Source organism: Chelonoidis abingdonii, chromosome 7 (genome assembly GCF_003597395.2).
Source record: "Chelonoidis abingdonii isolate Lonesome George chromosome 7, CheloAbing_2.0, whole genome shotgun sequence".
Lineage (NCBI taxonomy): Eukaryota > Metazoa > Chordata > Testudines > Testudinidae > Chelonoidis > Chelonoidis abingdonii.
In genome coordinates this window covers 29,684,280-29,705,531 of record NC_133775.1, presented here as the reverse complement: position 1 = coordinate 29,705,531, position 21,252 = coordinate 29,684,280, and the positions used below count along the sequence as shown (strand labels likewise).

Sequence of the window (21,252 nt, the reverse complement as noted above, 5' to 3'; positions counted from 1 at the left end):
GGTAAACGTGTTATCCAAGTATAACAGCTGCTTCTTACCAATTATAGTTGAGAATTTTAATGGTCAATAATGGCTTCTACTCTCTCTTCTCCATTCATCACAATTCTTGCTGTAGTGATTTTGATGCCATTAACTATTTTGTTGGTCATTATGACTGATCTGAAGTTGTCTTCCCACTGTTGTTCTATGAGGTGATGGAGGATGAAGAGTAGCCCCTAGCTCACTAGGAACCAAATGAAGTAAATCCAATACCTGATAAGTTTCAAAAATACAGAGAGCATCCTTTACAACCTTTGCTTCTTCTTCTATGGAGTCCTCTCTAAATGCCAGAAATGCTATCAAGTAGATCATCCCAGAGTTTCCCTGAAAAAGAGTCCATTCCTCTCAACACATGTGTGTTGGGGCTACTGACTGGGAATTTAGAATCAAGGGGACTCCCATCGCTGCCTTTCCCTTTCCCTCTATCTCTTCTTTTCTATTTACTCTCCTTCCTAAACATGTCCTGGACATTGCTTTTTTGAGGATCAGATAAAACCTAGTCCAGGAGAGCTGGCTGTATTTTAAAGAAGCTTTATGGAGAGCGCAGGAACAAACCGTCCCAATGTGCAGAAAGAATAGCAAATATAGCAGGTGACCAGCTTGGCTTAACAGTGAAATCTTCAGTGATCTTAAACTCAAAAAGGAAGCTTACGAGAAGTGGAAACTTGAACAGATGGCTAGGAGGAGTATAAAAATAGTGCTAGAGCATCCAGGAGTGTAATCAAGAAGGCCAAGGCACAATTGGAGTTGCAGCTAGCAAGGGTTGTGAAAGGTAACAAGAAGGGTTTATACAGGTATGTTAGCAACAAGAAGGTGGTCAGGGAAAGTGTGGGACTGTTACTGAATGGGGGAGGCAACATAGTGACAGATGATGTGGAAAAAGCTGAAGTACTCAATGCTTTTTTTGCATCGATCTTCACAGACTAGGTCAGCTCCCAGACTGCTGCACTGGGCAACACAGTATGGGGAGGAGGGTGAAAGAACAGGTTAAGGACTGTTTAAAAGAGCTGGACATGCACAAGTCCATGGGGTCCAGATCTAATGCATCCAAAGGTGCTGAGGGAGTTGGCAGATGTGATTGCAGAGCCACTGGCCATTATCTTTGAAAATTCATGATGACTAGGGGAGGTCTGGATGTTTGGAAAACATATAGTGCCCATATTTAGTGCTCATAGGGAAGAAAGAGAACCTGGGGGACTACAAACTGGTTAGCCTCACTTCAGTCCCCAGCAAAATCACGGAACAGGTCTTCAATGAATCCATTTTGAAACACTTGGAGGAGAGGAAGGTGATCAGGAACAGTCAGCATGTATTCATCTAGGGCAAATCATGACTGACCAACCTGATTCCCTTCTATGATGGGATAATTGACTCTGTGGATATGGGGAAAGCAGTGGATGTGATATATCTTGAATTTAGCAAAGCTTTTGATACAGTCTCCCACAGTATTCTTGCCAGCAAGTTCAAGAATTATGGAGTGGATGAATGGACTATAAGGTGGATAGAAATCTGGCTAGATTGTCGGGGTCAACGGTTAGTGATCATTGGCTTAATGTCTAATTGGCAGCCAGTATCAAGCGGAGTGCCCCAGTGGTCGGTCCTGGGGCCAGTTTTGTTTAACATCTTTATTAATGATCTGGATGATGGGATGAATTGCACTCTCAGGAAGTTCACAGAAGACACTATGCTGGGGGGAGGGATAGATACGGTGGAGGGTAGGGATAAGGTCCAGAGTGAGCTAGACAAATTGGAGGATTAGGCCAAAAGAAATCTGATGAGGTTCAACAAGGACAAGTTCAGAGTCCTGCACTTAGGAAGAAAGGATCCCATGCACTGCTACAGGCTGGAGACTGACTGGCTAAGCAGCAGTTCTGCAGAAAAGGACCTAGGGATTACAGTGGATGAGAAGCTGGATATGAGTCAACAGTGTGCCCTTATTACTAAGAAGGCCAATGGCATATTGGGCTGTATTAGTATGAGCATTGCCAGCAGATTGAGGGAAGTGATTATTCCTTTCTATTTGGCACTGGTGAGGTCACATCTGAAGTATTGTGTCCAGTTTTGGTCCCCATACTACAGAAGGGATGTGGACAAATTGGAGAGAGTCCATCAGAGGGCAACAAAAATGATTAGGGGTCTGGGGCACATGACTTATGAGGCGAGGCTTAGGGAACTGAGCTTATTTAGTCTGCAGAAGAGAGGAGTGAAAGGGGATTTGACAGCAGCCTTCAACCACCTGAACGGGTGTTCCAAACAGGATGGAGCTAGGCTGTTCTCAGTGATGGTAGATGGAAGAACAAGAAGCAATAGCCTCAAGTTGCAGTGGGGGAGGTCTACATTGGATATTAGGAAACACTTTTTCACTAGGAGGGGGATGATGCACTGGAATGGGTTACCTAGGGAGGTGGTGGAATCTCCTTCCTTAGAGGCTTTTAAGGTCAGGCTTGATAAAGCCCTGGCTGGGATGATTTAGTTGGTGTTGGTCCTGCTTTGAGCAAGGGTTGGGCTAGATGTCCTCCTGAGGTCTCTTCCAACCCTAATATTCTATGATTCATATGCCTTAGAGACTTGTATGAATTTCCTCTCTGATGCCTCTGTTCTCTGGGTTTTTATCAGGGTGCACCTTCAATGCCAGTTTTCGGTATGCCTTTTTTATGTCATCTGCAGAGACATTTCTTTGCACTCCTAGAATGTCATAATAATTTACCATCTTGTCAGAGGTCTCAGCAGCAACATTCAGTCTCTGTCCTCAGAGCATAGGCGATCCAGTGAAACTCCTATTTCTCTCAGCACTCTCTATTCTCAAGTTGTATATGGCTGAGAAATATCACAAGTTTTTAAAAAGAAAACAAGTTTGTGTTAACAGTTATCTATACCGTGTCCCTCTGTGCTTCTCCATGTTTTTGTAAAGGTATATTTGACAGAGAGGCACACAAGGCGGGGAGAGGGTCATGCCCACCGACAGGTCCCTGTGGGAGGACCTGTTGGGTTCTGGCCTGTGTTCTTTGTTCCTCAGTGGCCCCACACCGATGGGGACTCCTGCAGAATAGGGCTGGGTGTGAGAGTGGGCTATCAGTGGAATTGTGTTAAAGTCCAGTGGCAGGCTGGAGTGGTTGGGAAAAACTAACAGGTGTTAAAATAAAGTGGGGGCTGGGGTTGAAATCAGGCTCCCTAGAAGGGAAAGTCTGTTTACAAATATAGGGAGCAAAGAAGCAGCTTGTATATATGTTTAAGACAGGGGAAATTTTGTCTGTCTAAAAGGCCCGCTCAAGTAGGGAAGGAATGAATCTGGCTGTGAGGGGAGCAGAGAAAGGCCTTGATAGCTTATATATAATGTACTGTGCTGGCTGGAAAAGTCTATTTTTTTTTTAAACAGATATTTACAGAAGACAACAAAGGAACCATGTACAGCTGCTGCATTTACTTTACTGCCTTTGTTGCTTCAAATGAGTTAGAACTGCCTGTCTTATTGCAACTTGTTTAATAATAATAATGATTTAAAATACTTCAATTATTCCTGTTTAACATAGCTACTATATGTAAATTGTCCTTTTTAAGTGGTTTGAGAAGCTGATGTAATCAGAGCGTCTGAGCACAGACTGTAGAGCTAGAAAAATTAGTTGTTATCTTCCTTGCAAGGGGGATCTTGGTTTGTTGCATAACTTTGCATTGCCTGAGTTTCCACATCATAAAATGATTTTTACTTACTTACTCACCTCCCCGCAGGGGGTTAGGATTAATTATTTAGCTTTTATAAAGCATCTTGAAGTTTAAACCCACTACATATAAACTAAGTATTTATTGGAAAAATACTAGATTGTAAACTGCTCGGCCTGGGAACATTGTATCTTTACATGTCAAAGAATCTAAAACACTAATATAAAATAGACCACATAGAAATAAATATGAATGAAAATAAATGGTTCAATGCACTAAAAATGTGGCTATATTAAAGTTGTCATCTTGCTAATAAATTGTTTGGTTTTGAATTAATAACCCTGTTAATACTTGACAGTAGTTGTGGAGCCAAGCAAGTGAATGTGGACACCTAGAGCTGTCTGTACACAAAGTATAGCATATGCGCCAGAGAACTCGGTCTGTGTGCCAAATATCGTAATAGCTGTGAAAGGAGGTTTATCATTAAAAGAATCTTGTCTTTTAGTAAATGTTGGAGAGTAGGAGTTGGGACTCTTGAGTCTTCTAACTAGCAGTGAGACTTGATTCTCTTTGTGCTTGACTGTAGGCAATTTATTTAATCTCTGTGTGTTTCACTGTACCCGTCTGTAAAATAGGGATATTAATAGTTATTCTTCTTGCCAAGAACATTGTGGTCATCAGATGAAAGGCAGTTCCTGAACGCAAAATATGTCATTTTTGACAATGCCACCATCATAATCACAGTTCTAGTCCATACTATCTTATGATTTTCAAAGCTTTTTATTTTGTTTATGTTTACCCAGCTGTGACATGTTCCCAAATGGAAGCCAGAGGCGTGTGCTTCCCTTCTCCTTCCAATATTTTCTAGAATGTGCTCACTGTTTCATGTTATTTTCTTACAGCACAACTCACCATGTAGTGTTTGGGTTTTTTTAATGAACTGTAGAACACTGTGGACATAGTCTTTTTTTGCAAGATTGAGACCCCCATATGTTCTCAGATTACTTAAGTGGTATTTATTTGTGTCAATCTATAAAAATCCATATTATAGATCAGTGGTTTTCAACCCTTTTTTATTGGTAGACCCCTCAAAATTTCAAATGGAGGTACGGACCCCTTTGGACATCTTAGATATAGTCTACAGCCCCCCAGGGGCCCATGGACCACAGGTTGAAAACCACTGTTCTAGATGAATTAGCATATATTTTAAATCATTATTTATATCTGTGAGGAACAAAATTGTGCCAAGATGCTTAATTACTATGACGATGAAACAAGAGAACTCCCAGAACTAGAGATATTTCACAGCTTTATTAAAATCATGGGTGGTTTGATGTTCAAAAGGAAAACAAATATACTTGCATGTCATCTTGGAGTGTTTGTTCAGCAAGCCTTTTTGAAAATGTTAAAGGTTACAGATGAAGTCTATTTCACCATTACAACTGTACCATGGCTGCTGTGATGACCCCAAATCTTTTTACTTAGATTTATTTGGGCTGGTAAATCTTAGGGCCTACACATGCAGGTCTCATCATATTTGCAAATAGATGCAATTAACTATTAGTTTTGAGGGTCTTGGGCTGGCCCTCCATACCACTTACATCCCTCATAGCAGTTGTGCTGGGCACTGGTTGGCTGAGCAGCCAGGCAGGGGTGTCTGCACACCCTCTACATGTCATGGAACTAGTCTCCATACTAACCAATCTGAGGCCAGGACAGAACTGAGGTGGCTGCAAATCTGTGTTTGTGCAGATCTAATGCCCTAGGCAGCAAGTATACGGAGGCTGCAACTGCTTTTCCTATCCAAAGAAGCTTTGGAAGTCACTGCACAGCAGCAATCAGTGTCCCTGGTGCTGGTTTGGAGAAGGTGAATTTTACCTTTCCACAGTCCATCTGCATAGAACCTGAACTTTTAAGCTTCATGCTGTTGGAGAGAATTTCACCCTGAGAGTTCTCTTCTTTAATCTCAAACTCCAGAATAAGTTGAGAACAAATTCTGAGACAGGGTGGGACCACATAATTGCTCTCTTCAGGCCACTCAAGAATTGCTTCTCAGGCTGGGCTGCCTCCTACCTGCAGGCAGGCTTCTTGAGATGATCCAGTCAGTGATGGGGGTGGGGCGTTAGGGGCAGGGCCGGTGCAAGGAAGTTTCGTGCCCTAGGTGAAACTTCCACCTTGTGTCCCTCTCAGCGCTGCGGCAGCTCCCTGCCCCCCCTCCACCCTGAGGTGCGCCCACCCCCGCGGCAGCTCCCTCCCTGCCCTGAGGCTCCCCCCTCCCTGGGAGCCGTGCAGCACCTCTCCACCCCAGCTAACCTCTGCTCCGCGTCCTCCCCAAGCATGCAGCCCTGCTCTAATCCTCCTCCCAGGCTTGCAGCGCCAAATGGCTGATTGGTGCTGCAAGCCTGGGAGGCAGGAGAAGTGGATCAGCGACCGTGCGCTCAGGGAGGAACCGTTGTAAAAAAAAAAATTGGGGGCATCACTTTTTGGCACCCCCAAATCTTAGCACCCTAGGCAACCGCCTAGTTTGCCTTAATAGTAGCACCGGCCTTGGTTAGGGGAAGAGGGGGAGCAGGGGCAGGACCTTGGGGGTCCGGTTACCAGAAATTAGAAATTTGGCAACCCTATATGGGGCTAGTGGAAAAAGAGTGCAGACCAGAATTCTCAGGTCTGTTTTTCCTGTCATGACCTGTTTTTACGGTGGTGTAACTCATATGATTTCAGTGGAGTTACTCCTAATTACTGCAGCTGTAAATGAGATAAAAATTAAACAGCGGTTGCTTTTCTTAAAAAGCAGATTCTAATGCAATGCCAGCTAATTTTGGTCCTGACACAGATTCCACAACTGTTGAGCCCCATGAAAATCTTTACAGGCTTCACAACCAGAAGTGGCAAGGGGAATGGCTAACTAAAAGCCTTTACACAATGATATGTAGAAAAATAAATCATGTTTACACAAACTATGGTTTCCAATAATACTTTAAACTTATCAATAAAGGAAAAGTTGTTTTCTTCATTGTCGTATTATACAAAGCTATAAGGATGAACAAAATGATAATCTTAAAAGGAAATCCTGAAAGAAACAATTGTGTTTACTTACACTGATAAATCATCTGATATAAAATTACAAAAAGGAAAAGAATCGAGAGTGCTTCTAGGAATCCAGAAACCATTTCACGTGGCTTAATAAGAATTGCCATCAGTACAAGGTGTTAGGCCAAAAATGCACAGATTTACTTGACTTGTGATGCCTTTCTTGTTGGAACAGGAGCTCTGATTACACATTGCGAGATGACAGGTAAGAAGCTCATTGCATGCTTGTGAAAAGACATCCGTACCCTGCTCAGCAAAACAGAAGGGTGGGCTACTAATGTCCCCTGGCTTTTCTTCCAAAAATTGCACCAAGCAACAACAATGTATATAAATGCTAAACCTTTCTGGAGCAGAGAAAAGGCCGTTGAAATAATTACAAAAACAAGAAAATGACACTGTGAACCTGGTAAGAATATGATCAGCTCACTAACAAGGGCACAATACTTTAGTAAATACCCTAACTAATGAATTAAAACAAACTACTGCTAAACAAACATTTTGTAATAGAGACATTGTGAGCACGTCTACACTATAAAACTAAGTCAATGTAATGTACGTCAGCATACAGCTGCCTCAGTAATTACATCTCTTGTCCATGTCTACACTTTACTCCTTGTGTTGGTGGTGTGCATCCTCACCAGGAGTGCTTATATCGATTTTACTGTTAGTGCAGGGCTTTGTGGTATGACTTTTGAAAGCTGGTAACAATGGATGTAAGCAACGCAGTGTCTACACTGACACTGCATCAACCTAATCACATCAACACTGATTCTATGCCTCTTGTAGAGGTGGAGTTATGAAGTCAGCATAATGGGGCAGTTACGTCAGCAGGAGCAAAATTGTAGTGTAAACACTTACATAGGTTGACATAAGCTGCCTTACATCGACCTACCTCTAGTGTAGACGAGCCAATGTCTCCAATAAGCTTGTTGGGTCCTATGGTCTTGTAATTAGGATTAGCACAAATGCTAAATACCACTTATCCCAGAGTTGTAACTGTCAGATTTAGCTGATGTTATGGGAGAAGCTGCTTCAGGTCATGAAATAAGGATAGACATTGGGACTTTCATTTTGAGTTGCCTAATAAGCTGGTCCAGTTCTGCATCATTTATGGAATAAACTGACCTTTAGACAGTGTCTACACATAAGAATGTTTTGGGGAAAAAATCCCATAAATGCTACCTGTGGTTAAGCTGCATCAGTGGTGACATAAACTGGCGCTGTAGCATAGATAAGGTTCTGATGGCTTCTGGTGTTTTTACCACAATTCAGGTTAAAGTACTTGGAAGTGAGTTACGGTCAGGTTGCAAAAGAATGGGTTACCAGAAGTAACCAATCAGGCGGCAACGGAGACAAAAAAGCAAATACTGTACTGTGCCTGTATTGCATCTTAAAGGTAGCACATCTGGGCTGCCTGTCCCTACCGCTACCCCCACTACCACCACATACGAGGCACCCACTTATAGCTAGGAGGAGTTGAAGACACTGAGATTCACAGGCAAAGCTGTGAGCCCCCACTGCCAGCTGGAGCAAAAGCAGCACTGGGCTTTCCACTGCTTTCCTGTAAGCTGTGAGTGCGGTTATCGCTCCCCAGACCAGGAGAAGGTGCTGTTTTCACACACACATGGATGGGGACACACTATTTTCACCACCAGCCCCCTCACCACAGTTGGGATGGGAACAAGCTTGCCCCAGAAAGAAGCTGTCTGCAAGGAACCTGCCTAGCTGCCTCTGGAACTAGGCCCAGTGTGTTAACTGCTGGAGCCAGAGCTGTGTTTTGTTCCAAGTTACGAACGTTTCTGAGTTATAGACACCCACATTCCTGCGGTGTCCTTAACTCAGAGGTTCTACTGTACAGCTTTAACAAGGATTAGAGCAATGAACCAAGAATTTGATTTTTTTTGTTTATTCTTTTTTATTTAATGACTTTGAAACAGATAGGTTAGGAATGAAATATAAATGCAAAGTGCCCTGGATCATCAACAGTCCAAAATACCAATTTCAAGAGGAAGATAAGGAGAGAATTCTGAGCCGAGGACTTGATCATTCACACAGAACATTGATCCTTATCCTCAAACGAACAATTAAGACAAACATGTCTATGCATGTTAATAAACATTTAAAAAAAACGATTAGCTTTGTATTTACCTTTTTGTTGGTGGTGTTGGCTTTTGGCTATTTTTCTAGAATAACAGTTCCCAAACTGCGCTCCATAGGTATTTGGTAGTTGGTTGTAGTACAGATGATTACTACAAATAAAATAACAAAACACATGACTGCAAAAAAAGTCAAGTAGAGATGGGGTGAGAAGTTAAGTATTGTCATGGATAAAAAAAAACAGCTAGGAGAAAGAAAAAGTGGGATTAAAAGGTCAATTTTCATCATAACAAAAACAATACAGAGGGCCTCAAATTTCCATATTAGTTCCTGTGCTGTTTAATATATTTAGTAATGATTTGTAAAGGGAAATGAGTAGTGAACTACCAAAATTTTCAAGTGACACAAACTTATTTAGGTTAGCCAGGACAAGTGAGGATTATGAGGAACTTCAGGGAGATCTAAGCACACTAGGCAAATGGATAACACGATGGCAAATGGTGCCCTGGGTCAATTCATGCAAAGTAGTGCACACTTGAGAAAAAAAACTCATACATTTTACAAGGTTCTAAAGTAACTGTATCGTTGCCTCTTTGGGGGGAATGGTTGGCCAATATTTGGAGCCTTGTTAGGTTATTCTGGTGAGGAGGAGAAATTGCAGTAGAAGCCAATTATTTCTTTGGTGCAATCCTAATTATTTACAAAGATGGTTCACCAAGTCCTGTTTCACTGAACACGGTAGAAACAAACAGCAGCAAATGCTTCCTTGATCATAGTTTCCAAGCCTGCCTCTGCAGCAGTACTCAGGTGGCACCAGAACACAATGGCGTTTAGCACTTTTTTCCAGAGCTGGAACAACATTCTGGTACTTCTGACAGAGATACACTGCAGTGAAGGGGAGAGTGCGGGGAGACCAAGGAGCCCAGCCCCTCACCGCAGCTGGCTCTGAGTGGAAACTCAGCAGTCATTGCCTCTCCTCCCAGCCATGCTTGACACAGCACTATGGGGTGGCTCCACTGAGAGGGACCTTCTGCCCACTGTAGCAGAGTTCCAGCTTTGCCTCAGGAGGTTCTGCACTTCTAGGTGGTTTGGGCTTGCCTCGGAGGTTTTCTGGGACCCTCAGTGTAGCTGCTGTCTCCCTCCTAGAGGCAAGGTTTACAGCTTACTAATCCATCATCAGCCAGTCAATGGGTTTGGTGTAAGAGCCCTCTTTAGTCCCTGTCTTCCTACTCAGGGAGCATTATTGTAGAGGTGTGGTGAGGGTTGAGGGAACCCAGGCCTGCCCTCTTCTCCAGGTTCCAGCCCAGGAACCCTAATGGCACCGACAACAAGTAGTTTTCCTATACTGTCGGAGCTATTGCCCTTCCCTAGGCTACTTCCCCAAACAGACCCTTGTCCTCCCAGCTCTTTCACTGCACACCTTCTTTCTTCCAGTCTTTCCACAACACACCTTCTTGCTCCCAGCTCCCACCAGCTAGCCTTTCTGAAGGAGCTTCCTTTTAAACTAGTCCCAACCAGTTCTAAATGGGCTTCAGGTGATCTGATTAGCCTGTTTCCTTTGATTCCCTCTAATCCATTCTTAATTGGTTCCAGGTGTCTCATGGAGTCTCCCTGACTTAACTGCTTCTATAGCATCTTCAACTTAACAGAGTTTCTTTAACTATGTTAAAGTTTTCTGTGGGGGAATTATAGGTGAAGATGGCAGTGCCTCCTAGAGTTAAGGTTGTCTACATTTCCCATTATAAGATCTCATTTTCAGTTGCTCATAACTTTTTCAAATTGTAACTGTTCACACTGAAATTTTCCCTGTTGGGTGTTTGCACCAGGCTAATTATGAGGGTCAAGGGGTGGGGGCAGAGAAGGGACAGGGGTGAAGTAAATATCAATTTTTGGAAATGGTTACAAATAAACTGACAATAAAAAGGCAAAGGTTAATAAAAACAAATGGACAAACTAGGCAGGGGAAAACAGTTTTAAAAACAAAACAAAACTGGGGTGAAAACTCTAAATGTATAACCCATTGCTCTTCTCTGTGTAGTTTGTGTGTTGTCCATTCAAAATGTAAACTCATTGTGGCAGGACCTTTCTTATGTGTCTGTAAAGTCCCAGGTACACTTTTTGACATTAATACTAATCCTGAAATAACGAAAGGTAGTAAACGGTGTAAAACATTTATGGAAATATGTAATGCGCCTAGTGTGCACATGTATTTATTAATAAAGCTCAAGCTATACCTAATTACCACTAACAGAAAGTTACTGGCATTTACCTCCCACATATAAAGCCGCACCTGCCCTTCAGGAAATCCAGGACCTGTTAGGAGAACAAGAAGTTGCCACATGAGCATAAAGCCACAGACAATCAGATGGTCGTTATTAACTGATGTCCAGTGCCCAGACCGCCAGTCTAGACATCTGTATTTGTGAAGTTTATGAAGTATCCATATTAGTTTGTCACTGTTATTTTTAGTAGATATGTTTTATTTGGATTTGGTTTTCAAAAATAGGGCATATCTAAGAGGAACCACTGGAGGGAGTGAATGGTGACCCCTGCTATGTGATAGTGGTATCAACCTTATGTAACCAAGAATCATTTTGAGACTGAGGCCATGAAATAAATGAGTTTCTTAGTGACACTTGTATATCTCACACCTTTATTGCTTTAATATTGTTATCTATTTCACTTACAATTTATTTTAGGCAAAACATTTAGCTGACCATGCAAACCCAAACTGCTTCACACACCTTTCAATGCACCAGAAATATCCAGCTGTTCCCTAACCAGCCGTCCAACTCTTCCTCTCCTCAATTCTCAGCATACAATTATGCATATTCAATACAACCCTGCAACACACTGAAACTTAAACATTTGAAGTCCATGAAACAAATGAAATCTAATATCAAATTAAATAACCAAAGGGATGCCAATAAAATAAAAAAAAAGCCCTGTGGTATCTACACTGGTTGTTGTAGACATAAAGGGAGGGGAAAAGACAAAAGTCTCTTACAGGGATGAAAGTTTTTTGTCACCAAATCTAGACCTTTTTTTTTCTTTCTTCTTTTCGGAAAAAGGGACCTTGCAGTGTGTACTCTATCGCTGGTTTGTCTCCAAAAGGCAGTTTTTGGCAACAAAACTTGCCAGTGTAGACAAGCCCTTAGCTTCTGCCACAGATCACAACAGAGTTAGGATTTCACCCTTGGAATTTTTAATAGTGATTGCATTGTTTTTGAAGTGCTGCTCCCATTTAAATGGAGGGTAAATTCTCATTTACTTTAGAGTAGATTAGATCAGCCCCCTTGTCTGTATATTTGGCTTTAGCTTTCTTTTTTGTCATAGATATTTTCTTTCATTAAAGTTTCTGCCCAGGGCAGAAAAAAATGCTGTGTTGCTGAATAAATTGTGAAATATTTGCATTTGTGAAGCCAACTCCTCCACCATTGCTCCTCCTCTGACATTAAGATGACACTTCTTATAGTGCAGCAGCTGCTGTAGCGGTTCTTACTCTTCTCAGCCATCCAAGAGCTAACAATGCAGCAGCCTGCAGTGTGTCACCTGCCAGTAAGTTTGTAGAAGTTTTACAAATGTTCTCTCAATGCAATGAGAAGCAGTGATGTTAAATGTTAAGGTATATTTTCGTGTTCACCTATTTATTTTAAAGTGGTCAAATCAGTTTAGCAACACAGTTCATTGGCAATTAAACTTGACCTATTTAGCATCTAAAATTGAGTGGAAAAGAATGTGTTAGGACGATAAGATGAAATAAGGTAAAACTTCTAAACAGCAGTATTTATAACCTGACTTTGATTTTTTATCTGTAACCTAAAAAGCTACCGGTTGTAAACAAAGGCATTTACTAACAACACCCAGATGAAAGAATGTAAAGAACCCAGCTTGCTTATCATTATTTGTGCTCTTTATTTAATTTGTGCATTTCTCTCAGCCGGGGCAGTGAAAATGAATGAAGTTACTTTCATTTTCAGATTCTCTGCTGTAACATTTGAGTTGCAAAACACTGCAGGGGAGTGCTTTATTTCTTTAAAACCAACTGCTGTCACTGGAATGTTTATAAAACCTGTTGGGTTAAGCTTATTATTACAAGATTCTACTTTTGGGTCAATCTAAGTTCACGCTAATGAATTGGTTTGTGTCACTATTTAAGTCATGGACTTTTCCCTCTTATTTTTAGCAAATTTAATTATCACACTGGTGCTTGCAGATATAAAAAGGAGGATTTGGGGTTCTAGATAATTTTATCTATACCTCAGTTGATTTGTTTCCTGTTTCTTAATGTCATCCCCCCCACCCCCCGCCATTTAGCTTTTTCTGATCTTATATTCTTTTCAGGTGTTTATTTCTGTATTTGTTTCTCCATGTGAAACCTTTTCTCTCTTTCTCCAAGATGTTTATGTGGAGAGGTCTGGGTTCTACCTCTGAATCTGCCAGAGCAGCACAAGTTACGTTAGTTTATGTCTTTCATTGTAATCTCTTCTCTGTCTAAGCTTCTCCATCATTAAAATGGGGTGAATGATGCTTAACCATTTTTGTTAAGTGCAGTGAGTTATAGGGAAGGAAAGTGCAATAAACAGCTAGTGCTAATTGTTTCTCCTTCTCCTGGTTCTTTGCTATCCTGCACCATGACCTCTAACCTCTGCTATTCCCCTCCACCCTGTACATCGCCTTCATTTTTCTTTTCTTTGAGTCTTCTGCTCCCCTTCTGAGTCTGCTCTCCCCAGCCCCAAGAGCACTTTCTCTCTCTAGGTTCAGTTCCTTTCACTCTTTCCTTGGATTCTCTGTTACATTTTCCCCTCTTCAGGGAGGCCTCCCCTTTCCATCTTGTTATCTTCCCCAGTCCTTCGTTTTCTATTTCCCACATTGTCCATCTACCCTCTGTATCTCTCTCACTCTCATTCCCCACTTCCACTGCTATTGGCCCTTCACCTCTCCTGCCTCCTGCAACCTCACTCCTATCCTCTTGTTTCTCTCTCTCCATCAGTTGTCTTCTCCTCATTTTGTTTCCCTCTGCTCTCTCCTCCTCCAGTTCTCATCTCCTGAGTTCTCCTCTTCATTTTACTCTCCTCTTCATTCTCATTTCCCCAGTCCCTTGCCTTCTTGTGTAACCCACACACCTCTTGGGTGTGGTGTTCTGTTCCATCTAGTGGCACCAAGACTACTTAAAGAGAGAGATAAATGAGTCTGCTCTAGAGTTGGCTTTTAGCTCATGCGGTAGAGGCTCATGCACTAAGCTCCAGAGGTCCCCAGTTCAATCCTGCCTGCTGTCAACCGAGGTCTGTCAGTGTCACACTTGCAGAGGTGACTGCAGAGCAGAAGGGGAGGCAGGGCTCTTGGGCAGCAGGGAACAATTGTAGTAACTGCTCTCTCCTGCACACAGTGACCTCAGCAGAACTTAGGGGTTTCCTGATCCTGATTCTGCCGTGCTACCCTTAAAAGCCAGAGAGGAAAGCAGAGAGAAGAAAATCCTTCCAGATTCAGGGCTGCTAAGTCAGTATCAAGAATGAGAATGACCTGCCTCCTTCAGAGATTGGGGAACAGATAATATTGCAGCACCAATGGAAGGGAGATCATTCATTAAGTGTATATGTTTTACAGAACCCTATTACATCTCTATAGAACCATGCTGGTTTCATCTCTATTATATTCTATAGGACTGTTCTATAATGAGGATGTTCTTAAGCTGCTGCCCTCTGAGTTTTAGAGTATATCACAGGCAGTTCAGAGAGTATTCAACACCTGTCAGTCGCCAAAGCCCAAATCTGGGACACATTGCAGGACAATGACCCAAAACAAGGGATGCAAGAATCAAAAGAATACAAGAATCTTTAAACATTGAAGGACTTTAAAAAATATATAAACAACATTGTCTATCACTCCACTGTCATGAGTCAACTGTTCTGATGCCACCAAATTACAGAAAGCAAGTTTTCCCAGTATCAGCCTGGGATGGAGGCCAATCTGGGTTTTAAGAGAGGGGCGTCCTTCTAATGAGTTGCATCACACTCCAGTGAAGTTTCAATACCGTAAAATGCCTCCTACATGACTTAAAACACACACACCACCACCATCCCCCTCTCATCTCTGTTCACTTCTGCAATGAACAGCGGGTAGGAGTCTGAATTACAGTTGCCTCCTTTCACACCCAGCTTTGAATGGTCCTGGGTAGCAGTGAGGACAACATTCTGCTCTTAGAAGCCTGCACTGTTTTAACTTTGTCCCAGCACTGCAAACTGGCCCATTGGATGGGAGCACATTCCTTACTTTTACTTATCTTTCAAGAAACTCATCATTGTCCCCAAACATCTCATGTGCAAATCTAAGATCAGCAGAATTGTAAAAACAATGAAGAAAGACTAAAATCAACAGGCATCACTGACATCACTTACACTGTACATTAACCTTTTGTCAACAACAAGCTGGATACTTTTTTTCCTTATGCTCATTTTTATTATTTTACTATTTCATTAAAAAATATTTAACACATCAAATATACCTTATAAAACATACCTCATATATCTAATATAAATATAGAAGGTCCTTTACACTTAGGTAAATGAATTAAAAACCCTGTGGAAAAATATATACTCAACAATTTAACCTACTTAAAATAGAAATGATCAAATTTAGCTCATATATAGATACCAAGTCTTAAATGTCTTTGGCTGATCCTTGAGCTGATAAGTAGTATGCTCTATAGGGTACAAGTATACATGCCCTCAGGCAAATGCCAGAAAGGTTTTGAGGACTTTCTGCTCACAGCCTGGAAGAACTGGTCTTTTAATCCATTCTGACCTTTACAGCTGTCTTTGTCCAATAATTCAGTATAAAACTATCTAATCTAAACTGATATTTATAAAGTACCTAATCAAGGTATGAAGTTTGGGATCATAGTATGTTGAATGGTCTCTACTCTCTACTGCTAGATTTTTCCCCACACTTTTCTTTGTGTTTTTAATTTCGTTTTCATAGATTCATAGACTCTAGGACTGGAAGGGACCTCAAGAGTTCAACGAGTCGAGTCCCCTGCCCTCATGGCAGGACCAAATACTTCTTTCCCTTCTCTCTGTCATTTTCTATCTGTATCTATGGAGTCTGGTCTTTCTGTAACCTTGTCATTGTAGGAAGGATGTTGTGAAAAAGCAAGTCTTGCATCATGTGCTGGACACAGTTAGGCTTGGGCTGTTCTTGATCTCCTGTGGTGAGAAATCACACAGACTAGGCAGATTGCTGACAATGCTGTACCACCAGCTCCTGGACACTGATAGCTTCATGCCTTTTAATAAAATTAGGGGCTGAGTAAACCGTGAAGTATTTTTCTCAGAACCTAAAAAGAAAAGGTATAATCAGAGCCACACAACAGTTAATAGAAATTAATATGTGGGTGGAGTTGTTTCTGGGGATAATTATGGAGCGTGGTGATGTCTCCGGGCATGTGATGCTAATATTCAAACAAGAGGCTCCCACTAAGTTGTTCTTCCTTCTCCCTGGCTAAATGGGAGCCACGGGTGTGTATGCTTGGAGAGAATAGACGGGCCAAGAATCAATTCATTGCTCACTTCAGAAATAACCCTCTGTCGTAACCGCAGCCAGAGCAGAATCACTGCTTAGCAAAACAGCTTACGTGACATGCAGTTCACTGAAAATGTTTCTGCTTTGGTCCTGAGAATTGCACTAAGTGAACTGATAGTGAAGTGGAGTGTTCAGTTTATATAGTTTGAAATGGGAGAGGGAGCCTATAAGGGGGGTCCACGCTGTCCTTCCCTGGATTTTTTGCTTTTTCAAATGCCTGAAAGTTGGTACAATCATCAGTGGAGAGGAGTTGACTCCATCTAAAGCAGGGGAAATTTCCTCATAACTCCTTTCCATTTGGTGACAGAATTTTAGCAAGGAGCCCCTGTGAGCCCTCCAGCTCATCGCTGAATGCTTCCATTGTTAAATCTGCTGTACAGTTTCTGTTATTCTGGAAGCACCTCATAGCAAATCAGGAGTTATACATTTTAAAATGGGCTTAAAAGGGGAAATAAATTCTTGCTTCTCGTTGAAAGTAGGTGACCAACGGGTGTGAAATTTCATGCACTTTTAGTTTTTCTGTGCTTTGAATTTGCTTAACTCTCCCTTCTCCAGCAAAGGATGGCAACCATCCATCACCCCCATTTAACTGCCCATTTGCCAAACTAGTCTCTCCCAACACAATTAACTACTACACCAAACATCCACAACCACCAGTGCAGGGGAAAATAATCTGGTAAAGGCATGTGTGCAAAAGGGTGTGGGGGGGGCAGTGCTCAAGCTGTGGTGTGTGATCAGTGGTGTGCAGTAGTTGTGGTAAGGTGTGTGCTTATGAGAAGACAAGAAGAAGGTATGTACTGTGAGGTGGCTTAACTTTACATTTCCTTGCTTTTGTGAGTTTGTGTCAGACATGTTAGGACAGATCCTCAACCAGTGTAAATTGTCATAGCACTGTTTTTTCCAACTAAAGGATCTGCCCTCTTGTGTCTGATTTTGACGCTGCCAGCTTTACTTTGTTTTCATGTTCTCATTTTGTCTGAGGGGTACAGTGTCCCCATGCCAGAACAGTCACATTCACCTGGGCTCTGAGGAGAAGTAGACTCCAGGGTTCCTAGAAAAGGGGCCAAGCAATCAGCTCTCCCCCATCTCCAGGCCACGGGTCTGAGGCATCAGCCTTCTTGAAGCAGCAGCCTCATCTCAACAGGCTCATTTCAGAGGCAGCCGAAAGAGGATGCTATTGGGTTTCTCCTCCAGCAGCAGAACCTTCACTCCATAGCAGAGGATGAGGTGGGCAGCAGAGGGAGAACAAAAGTTGGGATATTTTTTTAAAATCACCAGAACAGACGATAGTGTTGTGTTCAGTGTTTAACTGCTTGACAACAGAGTGGCAGATTTAAAAAGAAAAATGTACACGTATGTATTTTAAAAAATATAGATATTTCAAGTCTAGATGACTGAATATAACATGTACTGGCTTTCTGAATCAACGAAGTACAATCTGAGCTTCACTCTGGTTACCTGAGGTCCTATCCCTTTAAAAGATCTATACAATTTATCTCATTGATCCTAGAATTCTTCACAGAGTTCTGTTCTTTCTTAACATTTGTCTGTGTTGACACTAGATACCTTCCATTTATCATGCAAATATACACAATGAAAGCAAAAATACTCAAAGCTGTTTAAAATCGAAAAGAACCAGCACTGCAGCTACACCTGTTTCTACCCCCCCAAATGTGTGATTCATAAACCAAGCATCCACCTCTTCAGTGAAGCACTTTGTACACTTTTGAGTGCTGTGTAATAGTTTGGTTCTTATTTCTGAGGAGGAAAAGGGAAGGAAATCTATACCTAGTTAGAGATGGTGGACATTGGCTTTTGCAACATCAGCTTCCTTTGCAGACATTCTCATGGGGGAATCAGTGGTTCAGACTGAGTGGACCCATATGAAGGCATAGAAACATTAGCAGTGGTGACAGCCCCTATGCCAGTAACTAATAATGACAACTCAAATAGTGTATAACCCTGCAACTGAGATATCAGCCTGCACCTAAACCTAAGGTCTAAAGACTGCTGGATTTCTGAAATCGGAATCCAAATCTGTATCCAAATTTTGCAAATGATCCCAAAACTTCAGATTCAAATAACCCCTAAATTTGAAGTGCAGAAAACCCAGATCCAAACTGTGTGGGTTAGGACAATCTCTACTAAAATTGCAAATGAACTGACACTTGCCTTTAAATAGATACCTATTTTTGCATTCCCCTTTTTTTTTCTCTAGCATACACAGAACATTTCTGCCTGCTGCTTGGCTACAGTGTGAGACTGTAAACAGCATCTTCCCGTTATAGAACACAAGGATAATGCAAATAGAAGAGATGAACAGATTGCCAGTACTTGATTGGTTTCTTGAAATCTCTCCCACACATGTTTGAATACAGTAAACACATATGAAAAAAGTTACAGTTCTAACCTGAACCCACAGGAAAAATGCCAAGACACAGTGTAAATTAACAGTCTGTAACTCACTTCTTTATGGTCAGAGATGTGGGAAGGGAAGGAAGTGACAATACAGTCTGTGGATTATGGACAGTTGAAGTTGCTTAGAAATGTAGGGGCTAAGAACAATTATGCTCAGAAGAATAAGGAGGAAACCTTACATACGCAAATATATGGATGGCAAAAAACAGCTGTACACATAAGACTCAATTGTGCCACCCATACTCAGGTTGGGTGTAATGAGGGGGACTGTGCTGTACTCTACTGATTGATGTACGTAGCTATAATGAGAATTTGTGTTTGGATACAGCTTGCCACTAGTGCTGTATCCTGTATGTATATGTATTATTCAAAACGCACACTAGAAGATGATACAGTGACAGTAATAAAATTTCTTAATAAAATAAAAGCCTGTACTTGTATTACAAATACACTCTCACAGCATTGCCAGGCAAACCAGCTTCCCTAGAGCACCAAAACAATAATAATAAGCTACGACCACAACCAGTGACAAAGTAAACTGTATAAACCAAAAACTGAACAGTGCAAACAGTGCCATCAAAAAAAAAAATCCCCTAATTCTGTGTGTCCTCTAGCACGTTCTCCTTTCCCTTTCTTGTGTGTTTAGCATGCGCTTGCCACAATTGCACAGCTGTGGAGACCTGCAGGAGTGTGTGCGTAGAGGGGGAGGCATGCAGTGAGGAGAGGATCAGCATGAGGTTGGAGGTATGCTGGCCATAGACTTGTCCTGTCCAGCTTCTGCTAAGTACTGATTGCATGAGCCATCCAACCACCGAATTGTCCATAGTGTTCCTGGCATGCAGCGCATGGTAACATTGAGGAGACTTAGGCCCTGGTGAAGGCACAGCAGGAGTCTACACGCCGCAGCCTGCCTATGCCTTTCCACTTGCTCTGAATCCTCTCTCTGTGGTATTGCACCTGCTTGTTAGCTCTGTCCAGAATGTCAACTGTAAGTTCTTCACAGAAATGATTCTTCCTGTATCAGTCCATGACAGTACAGAGACCCAGGTTTTCTGCTGGAGAGCATGTGAACTGCGGAGGTACAATGGCCAGATGAGGTAGAGGTAGGAGTGCCTGAAAGCAAACATGAAACAGAACTAAGCATGGTCTGAGTGATTCACAAATGGTTCAGTGCATGAGTGAAAAAAAAAAAAATCTTTGCTGAATCACAAGGACAAAAAAAAAAAAAGGATACTTTGTAAAACTGAGTCTGCCTTCAGAGGAACTTTTCAGATCCTAGAAGCTCTGTGGACATAAGAAATTAATACTCTGTAAACCAATGATAATTTTGCAGTTAGTCATAATGCAGTGACAGGTTATTTACAAAGAAATTCAATCAGGTTTCAGTAATCTACATTTCATTCTGACATACAGCTCGAAGGTTACCTACAAAGTAGAAAAGATGAAAACACTGATTGATGTGCAGTACAGTTCTGTAATCCAGCTATTTAATAATTTCACATTCCCAAACGTCTCTGCATATGTTCTTTACTGTCATCCTGGTTGCCATCTTCACTTCTGCAGCAAATTTCAGCGGCCCACAGAGACAATGGAGGAACTAAGTAACAGCAAAGAAAAGCAACTCTCTAAAGAGTCTCTCTGTCAGCTGCACAGAATGAGCAAATACCAGATTTTAAAGGAGTTGTTTTCTGAAGTGCATTTCTCTTATTTGATTCAGTTTCATCCCGTCAGCTATCACCACAATGCAGTGAGTCAGCTATAACTGTCTGTGATACCAGAGAGCAAGTCAAAGTAATCATGACAGAGCTGCACTATTTGAACAGATGAAACTGAAATTGTTCAACAGAAGTTGATGGAATGAGGAATGTTTCATATACACTCAAAGCAATTGCCAGTCACTTCCCTGAGAGCTCAATGTGCTGAACAGAGTTGCTTGAATTTCTTTAATTAATTTTTTTTGCAACAAAAATTTTACTTTTGACAAAATGGAAATTTTTGTGGGAAAATTTCAGTTTTCATCAATTTTTTCTGGGTTTTGTTAATGAACAAAAACAACCAACCCCGAAGGCTAGATTTTTATTTATATATACATTCTGATTGTTTCTCTTTGTTTTTGACCACTGGGAACTTCAGTTTTCTGACAGAAACCTGAAAGACTCCATGAAAAGTGCTGACTCAGCCAAAATGTTTTCATTTTTGTTGAATTTACTTGCAGAAATAAAAACACATTGCCTGAGCAGCTCTAGTGCTAAGCAGCTTCAACAACCATTAGCATTTAAAGTCATTCCTAGCAAAGTTACATGAATGCTCTCCCAGCCATTCATGAACTACATACAGGGCAACACCTGCAAATTCCCCAATCCCAGCTTT

The 21,252-nt window shown here is 41.6% G+C and overlaps 1 protein-coding gene and 1 pseudogene across 1 annotated transcript in view; one reads left to right on the top strand and one right to left on the bottom strand.

Annotated features, from left to right (window-relative positions):
- Positions 1-56: 56 nt before the first annotated feature.
- On the bottom strand, positions 57-2,749 carry LOC116835768 (dnaJ homolog subfamily B member 6-like; annotated as a pseudogene).
- Positions 2,750-12,362: 9,613 nt separating this feature from the next.
- Positions 12,363-21,252, top strand: part of LOC116835757 (uricase-like) — a 29,587-nt gene continuing 20,697 nt past the window's right edge. Inside the window, exon 1 of the mRNA XM_032798871.2 lies at positions 12,363-12,441. Coding sequence (XP_032654762.1) covers positions 12,412-12,441 — 30 coding nt within the window. The 5' untranslated portion in view covers positions 12,363-12,411. The remainder of the gene's footprint in view (positions 12,442-21,252) is intronic.